The sequence below is a fragment of the Macaca nemestrina genome, chromosome 10, assembly GCF_043159975.1.
Source record: "Macaca nemestrina isolate mMacNem1 chromosome 10, mMacNem.hap1, whole genome shotgun sequence".
Lineage (NCBI taxonomy): Eukaryota > Metazoa > Chordata > Mammalia > Primates > Cercopithecidae > Macaca > Macaca nemestrina.
This window is the reverse complement of record NC_092134.1, coordinates 260654-276113: the sequence shown is the minus strand read 5'-3', so window position 1 is coordinate 276113 and position 15460 is coordinate 260654. Positions and strand designations below refer to the sequence as shown.

The 15460-nt window shown below is 54.9% G+C and overlaps 1 protein-coding gene across 7 annotated transcripts in view; it reads right to left on the bottom strand.

Annotated features, from left to right (window-relative positions):
- Positions 1 to 15460, bottom strand: part of LOC105490575 (golgin A3) — a 63087-nt gene that overhangs the window by 23728 nt on the left and 23899 nt on the right. For all 7 annotated transcript variants that reach the window (XM_011756332.3, XM_071070703.1, XM_071070704.1 and 4 more), the window contains 7 exons: positions 14414 to 15072; positions 13669 to 13780; positions 11618 to 11924; positions 8017 to 8219; positions 4419 to 4556; positions 2684 to 2845; positions 1998 to 2366 (listed from right to left, as the gene is read on the bottom strand). In XM_011756332.3, the coding sequence (XP_011754634.2) occupies positions 1998 to 2366; positions 2684 to 2845; positions 4419 to 4556; positions 8017 to 8219; positions 11618 to 11924; positions 13669 to 13780; positions 14414 to 15072 (1950 nt within the window). The remainder of the gene's footprint in view (positions 1 to 1997; positions 2367 to 2683; positions 2846 to 4418; positions 4557 to 8016; positions 8220 to 11617; positions 11925 to 13668; positions 13781 to 14413; positions 15073 to 15460) is intronic.

The window sequence follows — 15460 nt, the reverse complement described above, 5'->3', positions numbered from 1 at the left end:
GGACACGTCCTCACAGATACTACACTGAGGGCCCCAGGAGAGGACACGTCTTCACAGATACTACACTGAGGGCTCCAGGAGAGGACACGTCCTCACAGATACTACACTGAGGGCCCCAGGAGAGGACACGTCCTCACAGATACTACACTGAGGGCCCCAGGAAAGGACACATTTGCAGAGATGTTACACTGAGGGCTCCAGGAAAGGACACATCTGCAGAGTTGTTACACTGAGGGCTATAGGAGGTGAATGTGTCTGCATAGATGTTACACTGAGGGCTCCAGGAGGGGGATGCATCTACATAGACATTACACTGATGGCTCCAGGAGGGCACACATCTGCACAGATGTTATAGGAAGAAGCATTTGTGTCCTGACGGGAACCGGTGGTTCCTAAGGCCTGGGCTCTCCCTCCTCACCACTGAGAACATGAAGGCACAGTGAGGGGCAGGGAGGTGGGAGAGGGGATGAGGCCAGGGCGCACTCCAGCCCAGGACTTGGCAAGCCTTTCTTGGAGATGCCTGATAGGAAACGACCGCAGCTCACAGGCTGCATGTCAGTCACAGCTGCTCAGCAATGCTCCTGCAGCACAGACGCAGCTCCAGTCTGCACAGGCAGGCAAGCAGGGCTGTTCCAGTGACAGTTTACAGAACCCGGTGCTGGGCTGCGCCCACAGGCTGAGGGTGCCGACCCCAGGCTTTGGTCCTTGTCCTGCAAAGTCTGTTGGAGCCCAGTCCATTCAGCCCAGGAGCTTTTGAGAAATGCAGAGCCTCGGGCCCCACGCAGACCCACCCCACAGGACTGCACTTGGAGGGCCCCACGCAGACCCACCCCACAGGACTGCACTCGGAAGGCCCCACGCAGACCCACCCCACAGGATCTGCACTCGGAGGGCCCTGGAGGACTCAGGAACACGTGTGTTTGTGGAAACACTTCTCTACCTCAGCAAATAGCTCTCGGCACACACACATGGAGCAGTCGACTCCAGAAATAGGGAAAAGCTTGTTGAGGGCCTAAGTTTGCTGTCTGAATATAGAATACACTGCACGCAAATCCTAGTTATCACTAGAGCACGACTGGAGAATGAGCCTCTTTTTCCCTACAACATGGAGGGCGGTCCCTCAGGAGCCCCCCTGCGAAGGATCAAAGTGCCCGGCCAAAACTGGTTTTAAATAACATTCTCTTCTGATGAACTCTGAAAACATCATGCTAAGTGAAAGAGCCAGGCACGGCCGGGCGCGGTGACTCACGCCTGTAATCCCAGCACTTTGGGAGGCCGAGGTGGGTGGATCACGAGGTCAGGAGATCGAGACCATCCTGGCTAACACGGTGAAACCCCGTCTCTAATAGAAATACAAAAAAATTAGCCAGGCGTGGTGGCGGGCGCCTATAGTCCCAGCTACTCGGGAGGCTGAGGCGGGAGAATGGCGTGAACCCAGGAGGCGGAGCTTGCAGTGAGCCGAGGTCGCGCCACTGCACTCCAGTCTGGGCGACTCAGCAGGAAAGAAAAGAAAGAAGGCCGGGCGCGATGGCTCAAGCCTGTAATCCCAGCACTTTGGGAGGCCAAGACGGGCGGATCACGAGGTCAGGAGATCGAGAGCATCCTGGCTAACACGGTGAAACCCCGTCTCTACTAAAAAAATACAAAAAACTAGCCGGGCGAGGTGGCGGGCACCTGTAGTCCCAGCTACTCGGGAGGCTGAGGCAGGAGAATGGCGTGAACCTGGGAGGCGGAGCTTGCAGTGAGCTGAGATCCGGCCACTGCACTCCAGCCCGGGCGACAGAGCAAGACTCCATCTCAAAAAAAAAAAAAAAAAAAAAAAGAAAAGAAAGAAAAGAGAGAGAAAGAGAGAAAGGGAGGGAGGGAGGGAGGGAGGGAGGGAGGGAGGGAGGGAGTAAGGAAAAAGAAAAGAAAGACAGGAAGGAAGGACCAAATAAGCAGCATCACTCCTGAATGGAGGGTTCTGATTCAAAACAAAACACAGCAGAATGCATTACCTGGCCAGACTTGATGGCCAATTCTTCTCTTAACTTCTCTAAAGTTTCCGACGTTTCCTCGGTACCTTCTTCCAAGCGTCTTGCTCCTCTGTCAAACTCCTCCTTGCCACTCTTGGCCGCCTGCAGAGCCGCCTCCAAGATGATCTTTTCATTCTGCAGGAGGCAGATTGTGTCCTCCCTGGAGGCGGCCTCGCCCTGCAGCTCCCCCAGCCTGGCCTGCAGCTCATCGTAGTGTGTCTGCAGGGCATCGAGAGACTGCTCCCTGCTCTGCAGAGCCTCCTGAGTCAAGGTGAGCTGTTTCATCAGGTCCAGGTGCTCCTGCTGCAAAGCCTCAAGCTGCTGGTCTCGCTGGAGCAAAGTCAACTTCACCTGGAGAAGGAATGAAGCCCACATGGCTGCGCCGGCCCTACTCCGAGAACGTGAGCCCTTTTCCTGTTCGGGTTTCAAGTAATTTTGATGGACACCATGGAAGGTCTTTTTTTCACACACAATCCTGGTGCAGAAGAACCAGCAGGGCAAACACAGAGTCAGGTCTGCAGCAGCAGCAGCATCTGACCAACAGCCCAACTCTCACCTGAGCAGACACGGCCCCAGAGCAGAGGACCCCCCGGGTTCCTCGTGTGCAGTCCTGGCTGCTCGGGATCACCTGGGGCCTGGGTCCAGCCTGAAGGGCTGCAGGGACTTACCTGCTCCAGCTGCTGCTCCAGGGATGCCGCGGAGTCTGCCATCCTCTGCAGCCGCTCCCTCTCGCCTTCAAACTCTTCCAGCCTCCTCTGGAGGTCCTCCTCCACCATCGTCTTTGCCTCCTGAATCTGCAGGAAGGCTGCTTCCTGATCCAACATGTCAGCCTGGGCCCAGCAAACAACACATTTTTAAAAAGGCAGGAAACCGTAATAGTGAACAGCAGCCAGCAAGTCCCGTGCTCTGCGGAGAAACTTACCACCCTGGCATGGGCCCCCATCCACGTCCCCATCCTGTCTACCAACTGCAGACTGAGGGCCCCGGGTGAGCAGCTGGGCCGCCCACCAACCAGGAGACCGAGGCCAGGTCCAGCCCAGGCCAACAACCCCGTGTGAAGGACTCGGATCCACTGGTGAGCAGAACCTCCCGGCTTTTCTCATGTGGCAACAGGCGGGTCACAGGTGCCTGCTTTCGGGAGTGAGACCCAGACATACTCTCACGAGAGCAGTGCTTGGTACCACCAGGTAAGAGAGCAGAGGCCCCTGCAGTGAACACAGCCTGCGTCCTGGCTGTGGATGAGCCCTCACATCGGGGTACACTTAGGGAAAACACAAATTCCTAACTTGAAATTCTTTTCAGTTCTTCTCTACTAAGCCCTTGAAGAACTATGGCTGACGCAACACGACTCTTATCCGTCATCCCAGCCGGGTGGCCCAGCTGATGCCACAGAGAGGTGGGAGCAGTCACAGAAGACGGGAAACCACGTGAGGCTGCGGAGAGCTCCCTGCACAAGGGAAAGGTCGGCAACGAGAGCGGCCCAGCATCATCCAGCACAGAACCTCCCTCCATACACTGCCTTGGGGTTTCACACCGTTCCTTCTTCTTTAATTTTTCCACAAGGTTATCGAGTAGGTGACACTATCCCCATTTTATAAAGATGAGGCTCAAGCCTGTAATCCCAGCACTTTGGGAGGCCGAGGCGGGCGGATCACCTGAAGTCGGGAGTTTGAGACCAGCCTGGCCAACACGGCGAGACCCCGTCTCTACTAACAATACAAAAAATTAGCAGGGTGTGGTGGCGGGTGCCTATACCACCAGCTACTTGGGAGGCTGAGGCAGGAGAATCGCTTGAACTTGGGAGGCGGAGGTTGTAATGAGCTGAGATCACACCACTGCACTCCAGCTGGGCGACAAGAGCGAAATTCCACCTCAAAAAAAAAAAGACGAGGCTCAGAGAGCTAAGAAATTGTCCAGGGCCCCACAGCTAAAGAACAGCTATCAAGGCTGCTGCATTTCTGTCCTCTGGAGATGGCTGGGCAGGCAGCGGCCATGACCTCAACAGCGTGTGGTTGCTGGAGGGTCAAATGGCAATGCAGGTTGAGTGCTTAGAAAGCAAAGAAAATCCTCTCATCGCTAGGCTTCGACAGGCTGTCAGGCACAAACTCACCGGATGCTTCCTCCTTACCTACTCTGTACCCACCGCCATCCCTGACTGGCAATGACTGATGGCCGGGGCCCAGGCCGAGGCGGGGCTGGCAGGGAAAGAGCCACACTGCACTAAGCCCCAAAGGTGAGGGATGAGGAGCGGGGTCCCAAAGCCTTAATGAGCCGTCACTGCAGGCCATCCATGAGAATATTTAAGAGATACACACAGAGAGATAGAACATGTAAGAAAAAACACACCGTATCTATGTCTGTGTATGTTCTCCCAACCTTACACGGCCCTGGTCGCAGCCTCACCTCAATACCCTGCAGCTGTGCCGCGATCCGTCCTTTCTCCTTCATGGACCTGTGCTGAGTTTCCGTCAGCTGCTGGGACAGGGACACATTCTCGAGTTTCAGGTGCTCCAGGAGACCTGCCTGGGTCATCTGTCCAACCTTCAAAAAAAAAACCCCACAAAGTAAAAAGTTGCTCAATTTCAAGCAAGAAATGCAGACCAGCCTGTCCCTGGAGGCCCCAGGATGAGGGTCACTGGCTGCCCCTCAGTGTCTCCCACAGAAGCCCCACCACCCACCACACGTCTTCCCACATCAAAATATGCGCTGTCTGGGCTCTGTGTGCCTGAGTGGGAGGGCGGGCAGGCCATCAGCAAGCGCTCATCATGCTGTTTGTAGCTCATCAGACTGCGGTTTGTAGCAGGACCTACCCAAAAGTCCCCACTGACGAGGCATCTCTGAGCCCCTGTGGGTGACGAGCCTTATCTTAACTGACCAAATCCAGCCAGACACACACCAGGGCCTGCCCGACAGGTGCCATTCCCGGGACGAAGCCTTTACAGCCCAGCTAGGGCCCGGCCTAGACCCCCAGGTGCTCAGGCCCACCCTGGCCAAGCGTCTCATGAAAAAGCCCGGTCCCACGGCCCTGAGGAGGATGGCGTCAGCCAAGGGAAGTAGTACTGAAAGGAGATGTGAGGACAGCCTGGGGCCTGTGTCTGGACCTGCCCGCGTCGCCTGTTCCATGCTGCCTCCTGGAGAACGAAGTGCGAGACGTGACAGAAGCCACAGGCCCCAGGACCTCAGGAGAAGGTACACGGAGCCAGGGAAGACAGCCTTTGCTGGGACTGTGTTTTGAGACCATGAAAGCAGAGTGCCTGTCTGGAATTCTCCTCCCTTCTGCATGTTACTGGGAATGAAGGGATACATTTGGGTACCAAAAAAATGTATTAAATACTCTGATTAAGGAATGCTGAACCTGGATTCCAAAGGTATTTGGAAAAAGCAGTGAGGGCCCAGCACTGGCTCATCCTGTAATCCCAGCACGCTGGGAGGCTGAGGCAGGAGGATCGCTTGAGCCTAGGAGCTCAAAACCTGCTTAGGCAACGTAGCAAGACCCTGTCCTTACAGAAAATGTTTAAACAATTAGCCAGGTGTGATGGTGTTCAACTATGTCCCAGCTACTTGGGGGGCTGAGGCAGGCGGACTGTGTGAGCCCAAGGGGTCAAAGCTACAGGGAGCTATGATCGTGACACTGAATTCCAGCAGCCTGGGTGACAGGGCAAGACCCTGTCTCCGAAAAAAAAGCAGATAGGGCTCTGGAGCCACCATCGCTTTGAAGCTTCCTCTTTTTGTTGTCCAGGCTACACCACCACACTTCCTTGTTGGTTTTTTATTTGAGACAAAGTGTGGCTCTGTTGCCCAGGCTGGAGTGTGGAGTGCAGTGGCTCGATCTCGGCTCACTACAACCTCTGCCTCCTTGATTCAAGCACGTCTCATGCCTCAGCCTCCCAAGCAGCTGGGACTACAGGCACCCGCCACCACACCTGGCTAACTTGTGCATTTTTAGTAGAGATGGGGTTTTGCCATGTTAGCCAGGCTGGTCTTGAACTCCTGGCCTCAAGTGACTGGCCCGCCTCGGCCTCCCAAAGTGCTGGGATTATAGGCATGAGCTACTGCACCTGGTCCAAACTATACTTCTAAAATACACCTGGCATGGCTTACTTCTTTAAATACTACCTCATATAAATGCACCGCAGTTTTAAAAAACTGTATTAATCTGTGTACTGACTTGTTTCCAAGTTATGTTGTACGTAGAACAAATGTTTTCCATATGGTTCTCTGGCTTAAAAAGTGCGTAATAGGTTGAGCGCGGCGGCTCGCGCCTGTAATCCCAGCACTTTGGGAGGCTGAGGCGGGCAGATCACAAGGTCAGGAGTTCGAGACCAGCTTGGCCAATATGGTGAAACTCCGTCTCTACTAAAAATACAAAAATTAGCTGGGCACGGTGGCGGGCACCTGTAATCCCAGCTACTCAGGGGGCTGAGGCAGGAGAATCACTTGAACCCAGGAGACAGAGGTTGCAGTGAGCCGAGATCATACCACTGCACTCCAACCTGGGAGACAGAGCAAGACTCCATCTCAGAAGAAGAAAAAAAACTAACAAAAATTGAAGAAAACTTCTATTATATATATTTGTAAATCTAGACATAAAAGGAACATTTGGTGGAATTAGTATTTCACATTCCCCTCTTGAGAAATAAAGTGTTAATAAATATATAATATTTTATCTGGAAAAAAAAATTCCACAGCTAATTAAAAAATGACAGGCCAGGTGCGGTGGCTCGCACCTGTAATCTCAGCACCTTCGGAGGCTGAGGTGGGCATCACTTGAGCCCAGGAGTTCGAGGCCAGCCTGGGCAACATGGCAAAACCCTGTCTCTACAAAAAATACAAAACTTAGCTGGGCATGGTGGTGCATACCTGTGATCCCAGCTAGTTAGGAGACTGAGGTAGGAGGATCGCTTGAGTCTGAGAGTTTGAGGCTGCAGTGAGCCGAGATCACACCACTGCTCCAGCCTGGGTGACGGAGTGAGACAGTCTCAAAAAAAAACAAAAACAAAAAGACTAAGGCTGACCAAAGGCGTTCTTCAGCATCTCTGACATCATCCTAATTAGGCTAGGTGCTGAGACTCGGATCGAGGTGCACGTGAACCATTCGTCTGTCGGTCCGGGTGTCTCCAGCGTGTGGGCCAAGGGGCAGGCCTGGACAGACACACGCTCCCACATATGCGGGACCAAGCTGGACATGGGCTGTGCCCACTAACGAGTGGATGGGAGAGGAAAGTGTTTCCGACAGTATGTAGGAAATGCGAGGCACGCTGGAAAGATGTGGTCCCTGTGTGTCACTGAGGGCTCACATGGCAGAGAAAGGAAAAGCTCCAACCAGGAAGAGAACCCCACTGGCGCCACACACCTGTGAGACATCGCAGCAGAGTGGGGAGGCCGGGGTGGGAGGGTCCTGAGACCCAGGCAGATGAGAATTTACAGGCATGCACCACCGTGCCCAGCAAGACAGGCTTTGGAATTGAAAATGCTGGCAGAGGCTGCTGTGGGTCTCCCATGTCAGAAGGTTGTGGGGAGGCCCACGGGACACATCCTACATGGGACACAGGGTGTGCTAGACAGCAGGTTAAAAACAAAAACATGTCTGTGAACTCTAAAAACAGAAAAATCGGCCGGGCGCGGTGGCTCACGCCTGTAATCCCAGCACTTTGGGAGGCCGAGGCGGGCGGATCACAAGGTCAGGAGATCGAGACCACGGTGAAACCCCGTCTCTACTAAAAATACAAAAAATTAGCCGGGCGCGGTGGCGGGCGCCTGTAGTCCCAGCTACTCGGGAGGCTGAGGCAGGAGAATGGCGTGAACCCAGGAGGCGGAGCTTGCAGTAAGCCGAGATCGCGCCACTGCACTCCAGCCTGGGCGACAGAGCGAGACTCCGTCTCAAAAAACAAACAAACAAACACATACACACAAAAAAAAACAGAAAAATCTTTGGAAAAAGCACCGTTCTACGTGAAGACAAGAAGCGTAACCTGCCCTGGAAGGTAGACGGGGGCCGTACCTGGATGTGAGCCATCTCACCCTGCAGCCTGACGCGGGCCTCCTGGGCCAGGGCGAGCTGCTGCTGGTACCACTGCCGGACACTCTGCAGGGACGAGATCTCTGCCTGTGACGCCTTCAGCTTGCTGGTCAGCGTCGCCCGCTCCAGCTGCACCTGCTGAAGCTGGCTCTGCAAAGCTGTCATCTGCTGCCGCAGGTCGTGCACTGAAATGGGGCAAGCACAGCAGCTCAGGCCAGTGACAGCCAACGGGGGAGTCCGCAGCTCCGCGCGTGCGGGACACAAGGCGGGACTCTCAGCGGAGACCAAATAAGATCAGTTCCGGTTATTCCCCGTAGCTGAGTCCATGAAGTCGCCGTGAACACGGCACTAGTGGACGCTGACAGATGCTGCTCCTGGGAGAAATGCAGGGTGAGGTTCCTGCAGGCCTCTGCTCAAGCATCTTCACCAGTTCATCGATACATAACCTCCGTTCTGTGTCTCCATTTAAGACACCTATTCAATACATAGCGTCGACTCATTCACACTGAGCTCACAGCCAACAGCAACTTGGCCAACAAGCCTGAGCAGAGCTTCTCTAGGAAATAATGATGGCCAGGCATGGCGGATCAGGGGACATGGGGGTGCAGGGGGCATGGGGGTGCATGCCCAGGAGATCCAGACCAGCCTGGGCAACACAGCAAGATCCTCCGCTCAAAACAAAATTAGCCAGGCGGGGCGACATGCACCTGTGGTCCCAGCTACTTGGGAGGCTGAGGCGGGCAGATCCTATGAGCCCAGGAGTTTGAGGCTGCAGTGAGCCACAACTGCCCCACTGCACTCCAGCCTGGGCAACAGAGCAACCCATCTCAAAGACACATGAATTTTTAAAAACAAAAATAAAATTTAAAAAAACAGAAATAGGATGAATTAAAAAAAATAAATCAAAAGAAAAACATGAAGTACATCTCCACAGAACACCTCACATCCTCTCTGTGTTTAAAACCACTAGACAGCCGAGCGCGGCGGCTCAAGCCTGTAATCCCAGCACTTTGGGAGGCCGAGGCAAGTGGATCACCTGAAGTTGGGAGTTTGAGACCAGCCTGGCCAACATGGAGAAACCCTGTCTCTACTAAAAATACAAAATTAGCTGGGCGTGGTGGCGCATGCCTGTAATACCAGCTACTAGGGAGGCTGAGGCAGGAGAATCGCTTAAACCTGCGAAGTGGAGGTTGCGGTGAGCCGAGATCACACCACTGCACTCCAGCCTGGGCGACAAGAGTGAAACTCTGTCTCAAAAGCAAAACAAAACAACAACAACCACCACCAAAAAAAAACACTAGGCAGTGTTTGGGGCCATCTTAAACTGCAAAATTATCCCCAAAAGAAATAAAACGTGGCCCTGGAAAGAACTCCTCCGGCCCGGGCTGGGCGCAAAAGCAGGCAGAGCATCCTCTCCTCAGCGGGCGCCTAGGATGACTCACATACTCTGCTGCTCCACACGTGTCCGTGAATACTGAGCTTGGGGTTCAAACAAATTTAATCAAGTCGGCAAATTCACACTTATGAAATCTGTGAAAACTGTCGTGGACGCCGAGGCTCTCATGTTCGACCCAACGATGTCTACCAGCCATCAACAAACAGCAAGGGTATCTGTCGCCCCCCGGTCAGGACTGGGCAGCCTCACCACAGTTCAGGCTGGTTTTGCCGCCCCCCGATTACTGGTCAAGTGAAGCGTGGCAATCCACAGGGCCCCAAACTACTTTAGTGTTGAGAACTTTTTGGGTTTCATAGTTTTTCTGAAGGGACTGGGTATCATGAAATGCTCGACTAAAATATTAAAGCGGTTACAGGAGTACTACTGCCTCTCGGCTGGCTTTCTCTTTCTTGTATTGGAACGCAGCCTCTGTGACGCCAGCTTGTCACCCCCCTCTGTGTCATCAGATCCAAGACCCAGTCTCACAGCCTCATGGGCGAACTGGCTGACGTGGAGTCAGTCCTCCCGGTGGCTGCACCAACGCCCCCTCGCTCAGGCGATCCCAAGTCCTGAGAGATGAGGCCACCGAGCAGTCTCCCTGGGAGGACTCTGGACCCAGGTCACTCCACAGTCCCCCAGGCTTTGGTCTTCAACCTTCTGACCCTGCTTCGCCCTCTCCTTCTCGCTCCTGTCCACGCCTGCTCTGAGCAGGTCAACCAGAGTCTTCTCCGTGCCTGCTGGGCACTGGAGTGTGGGCTCTGGGACTGGCCCAGACGGGGACTGAGGGGGCAGAAGGCGTGCTGCCAAGCCACAGGGAAGCCCGCCGCGGTTCCCGTGGTCCACCGTACTACTTGTACTCGCTGGACGAGCCCTACAGGGAGGCAGCTGGACCGACACGCTGCATCCAGGGAGAAAAGGTTGCCAGACGGACAGTCGAGCTGTTCTTGAATATCTTTTTTTTTTTTTTTTTTTGAGACAGTGTCTGGCTCTGTCGCCCAGGCTGGAGTGCAATGGTGCGATGTTGGCTCACTGCAAGCTCCGCCTCCCGGGTTCACACCATTCTCCTGCCTCAGCCTCCTGAGTAGCTGGGACTACAGGCGCCCGCCACAGCGCTCGGCTAATTTTTTGTATTTTTAGTAGAGACGGGGTTTCATGATGGTCTCGATCTCCTGACCTTGTGATCCGCCCGCCTCGGCCTCCCAAAGTGCTGGGATTACAGGCGTGAGCCACCACGCCCGGCCTGTTCTTGAATATTTTAAATGGAATCTGCAATTCTGTGGAATAAGTGGGCAGCTCTACACCCCTAAAATACCACTGGACTTTTGAGGCAGGATGCGTGTAAATGATCACCGCAGACAGTCCAGGGTCTGAGGTCGATCTCCAAGACCTAATTCATTCCCCTGGATGTGCATGCAAAAATGTACACAATTCCACAAGTTCAACTAAAAATTGTATTTCCTTTAGAAAAGTGGCCTCCTTATGTGTAAATTATAAACCAATGCAACCCCCACAGGGATAGTCACAAGCCAACAGAGCTGTCAGCACCAGCCCCAGCTCGCTGGGCGCCTGCCTGGATGGGGGGCTGGGGAAGGAGGAGGACGTGGCAGCGTGGTAGGGACCAGTCAGGGGAGGAGGAGGGCGCGGCCAGGAGGAGGAGGTGTGCCGGGGACCAGTTGAGGAAGAAGGAGGGCGGTGGCGGGGAAGGAGAAGGACATGGCCAGGGACCAGCAGAGGAAGGAGGATGGCGCAGCAGGGACCAGTCAGGGAAGGAGGAGGCCGCGGCAGGGACCAGTCAGGGAAGGAGGGCGTGGCCAGGGAAGGAGGAGGGTGTAGTGGGGACAGTTGAGGAAGGAGGAGGGTGCGGCAGGGACCAGTCGGGGAAGGAGGCGGCCACAGTGGGAACCAGTCAGTCAAGGAAGACGGCATGGCCAGAGAAGGAGGGTGTGGCCAAGGAGGGCATGGCTAGGGAAGGAGGAGGGTGTGGCAGGGACCAGTAGAGGAAGGAGGAGGGTGTGGTCGAGGAAGGAGGGTGCAGCAGGGACCAGTCGAGGAAGGAGGAAGGCGCAGCAGGGACCAGTCAGGGAAGGAGGAGGCCGCAGCAGGGACCAGTCAGGGAAGGAGGAGGGCGTGGCCAGGGCCTGGCCTCACCTGTGTTGTCCTTGCTGAGCATGCTCTTCTGCATGTCCTCCACTTTGGCCACGAGCCTCTGGTACTGCTCCTCGGCCACCTGCAAGTCATTGTTGGACGATGCCAGGCTGGCATTTTTTGCCTCCAGCATGTTCTGCAGGTCGGTCATGGCTCGCTCCAGGTCCCAGCATGACTGCTTCAAAGTGTCCACCTCCGAGCTGAGCGAATCCTGCCGCTGCTGGCTGCTGTGGCTGCACTCCACCTGCGCCTGCAGCTTCGTGCTGAGGGCGGCCAGCTGGGCCTGTAGCTCAGCCTTCTCTTTAAGTGCCTGAAAAGATCCCAACAACCACAATGACTTTCAGAAAACGAGTCACTTCCGTCCAGTGTATTAACAGGAACACAACTGGCGAGTCAGTCAGGGCCTGACGGGGGACCCTGAGACCCCCAGGCGCTCTCCCAGGGCCTGACAGGGGACCCTGCCCCGAGACCCCCAGGCACTCTCCCAGCACAGCCGTCCCAGAAGAAGGCGACTTTCCAAACAGGCCCACGACGCACACGGAGCTGCACTAGTTTTGGGCCCAACTGCACCTGCACAGGGCAGCACTCGGGCAGGGCTGGGGAAGCACCCTTCTCCTGCGAGGACACGGGAAACGTGTTCAAAACACCAAACGTGCACATGGGCATGCCAGATATGGCATGGATATGGCACGCACACAAAGAATGCCAGACGTGTAGAGGGACCCCTGAGAGATTAACAGTGGATTCGGATCTGGGGGGAAATGGGCAAAAAACACAGGCAAGGAAAGGTGGCTGCTTCCTAAGTGCGGCTCTAGGGGCTCCAGCCAGGGCCACGGGACACAGCACAGTCCTGAGTGACCACGGCAATGCTGTGTGGCCCCACGAGCAGCAGAGAATCGCCAGCGAAAATCGCCCCACCACCGACCCCAACCGGCCCCCACCGGCCCCAACCAGCCCCCACCGGCCCCCACACTAAGGCCTACGGGGAGGGATCCAGTTCACACATCACCAAGACAACAAACACCCAAAGCAACTGAGGAAACACAAACTCAAGGATACCCTAGAGCAAGGGGCCAGCAACCACCACACCTGAAACAACCCTCACGATCGTGGTGTGGTTGCAACCGAAGCACCGATCAGTGACCCCAGGAGGATAAGAAGACAAAGTGCAGTGAGAGCAAGCCACCGTTCGAGAGAGTGGCTACACAGAGGAAGGGAAACGCGTCCGGCGACGGGAGGCTCACGCTGTAACGCTGGAGAAGTGACGACTGTACAACCAGAATTAGCCTCACAACAGCCGAAATCACCTTTTCCGTAGACACAGCTTTAGGTGGTTTGTGTCCAAGGACCATGTTGTACAAGAACACCATCTTCAGCATGAGATGTGCATTTAGCAAGGCAAGCTCCCGGCGCGGTGAGTAGCTACGGCCCTGCTCTGCGGCCCCGTTCGCTGCAGGAGGCCCCCTCAGCCCCGTCACCTCAGGGCCTGGGTGCAATCTCACGCTTCCACGACAGAAGCAGACAGCTGACCCCCACTGAACAGATTTACTCAACTGTCGGCAGACGGTAAATACCTAGCTCTTTGCTATGGGTAAAGTGCATACAACAAAATGACAAAGGAGAGCTGAAAAAGGGATGGAAAATGATGTTCCTGGCACATGCTAACCAAAGCCAGCGTGTGTGGCTTTTTCTGCTATAGCAAAACTAGTATCAGAAAAAGCAGAAAGCACTACAAAGAAACAAGGTTCACCATGCCAGAAAAAGGTGCAACCCACCAAGAGAATTTAACTCTTAAGGCCTGTGAGACACCTAACATCTAGGAAATACTCTGGTGAGATGCGGGGAGAAATGGACCCACGCATGATGAGGCAGGAAACTCACACCTCTTTCTAAGGCTGACAATAGACAAAAAACGTAAAGATGCAGAACACTCGGCTGCCAGACACGCTGCGGCGGCTGATTCCCAACCACATCTTGAAACCTCGTACCCAGCAGAGGAGCCACACGTGCTTTCCGACTTCGCCGCCCGCTAAGACGTCGAGGGCGTCCGTTACCTGACTCGCCTCCAGTGACAAGGCTTCCAGCTGTCCTTCGAGTCGCATTTTCTCTTTGAGCACCTGCAGCATCTCCTCCTGGGTTTCTGCTGCAGAGCTCTCCAAGGACACGCTGGGGACAAAAGCACGGGTCAGGCCTGTGCGAGCCAGAGCCATCCTGATTTTCCTTCATATTCCTCCATGTTCTCCAAATTCCACACACCCCTGCTGCTCTCTCCCAATCTTTTTAAATTAAGTAGAGAGCTAAGGCTTGCATGAACGCACGGATGAACATTCCTGCCAACAGTCGGCACCTCACAACGCGGGAACTGTTAAGAAACGTGAGACGGGCATCGTGCAGCTTAGTGACAAGTCTATGCAAACAGGAGAGTGGATATTTTAATAACACAGACGATTGCTGATTATTCCAACTCTACTGCTTAAAAAACAGCAGACTTGGTATGAATGAAATGTTCATGTCAAGACTAAGAACAGAATCAGGAAGAAAAGCTGTGTATCCCCTGTTCCAGTGCGGAGAGTCCTGGGCTGGGGAAGCAACATCTAAGGTCAGGCCCTCTGTCGGCCCCTCCCACCTCTGCTATGGCCCCACCGACCCCTGCCCGCCCCGCCCCCTCTGTCGGCCCCTCCCACCTCTGCTATGGCCCCACCGACCCCTGCCCGCCCCGCCCCCTCTGTCGGCCCCCCCCACCTCTGCTATCGCCCCGCCCACCTCCACCCGCCCCGCCCACCTCTGCTGTCCCCCCACCTGCTGCAGATGCTCTCTCTCCGACTCCGCACCTCCCCGTTGACCTCCTGCCCCTGGTCTTGGTGCTCAGCGGCTGCAGCCTGGAGGACGTCCTTAATCGAGGGGAACTGGCCCAGCGTATCCGCAGGAATCTCCTGGCCGTTGACCAGATAGGGGGTGTCCCGCGTGCCCACCGTCTTCGACAGAACGCCATAGGTCCCTCGGGTGGAGGCGCTGCTGTACGACGAGCTGTCGCTGTCATTTCCATCCACCTCAGACACGCTGTCTCCAGCCAGGGAGGCGTTCTCCAGACGGTCGTCAGTGTCAGGGGACAGGCTGATCTCAGACACAACGGACGCTGCGCTGCTTCTGTTCTGCTTCAGGGAACCCTTGGTAGAATCGGGAACCGGAACATTTCCCCCGGAATTCCCAGCATTTGAATCTTCAGTTCTGTAATCGGCCAGAGACCGGATTTTGCTTGACTTGGAACTTTTTTTCTCCTTAGGGTGTGCCGGAAGCCCCAGGCTGCCCACCTTAGGCCCCCGAGGGACACTGGTGCGCAGGAAGGAATATTCTTTTGTCATAGCCACGGTGCTGGCCCTTGGCAAGTTTTCTGGGTTTAACATGAGCTCAGGGTCAAGCGTGCTAGAAAGTCTCGTTTTGGTTGCAGGTTGACTGGACTGAGAAGAAAACAAAAGTACAAAAATTACATTTAAAATCCACAAGCAGCATTCTTAAAATTACCATTCAGAACGGTGGCACCGATTATACTCCCTCCACTGACAATCAGAGAGCACCGCCTCCCCAGGCCCTCACCACACAGGGTGCGGCCAGGCCTCCAATCCTCGGTGGTCTCACTGCTGCAAGGCCCCACTCGAGTGACCAGCATGACCACCCCTGGTCTGAAGCACAATCTTCAGTGAATGACTTCAACACGTTTAAAACAAAACAGCAAGAACCTCCTCATCAGACTCCTCAACAAAACTTTCCTGGCTACTCTCCAGTTTTTTTTTTTTTTTTAATAAACATAGAAACTTTCTTCAAGGCCGGGCGCGGTGGCTTACACCT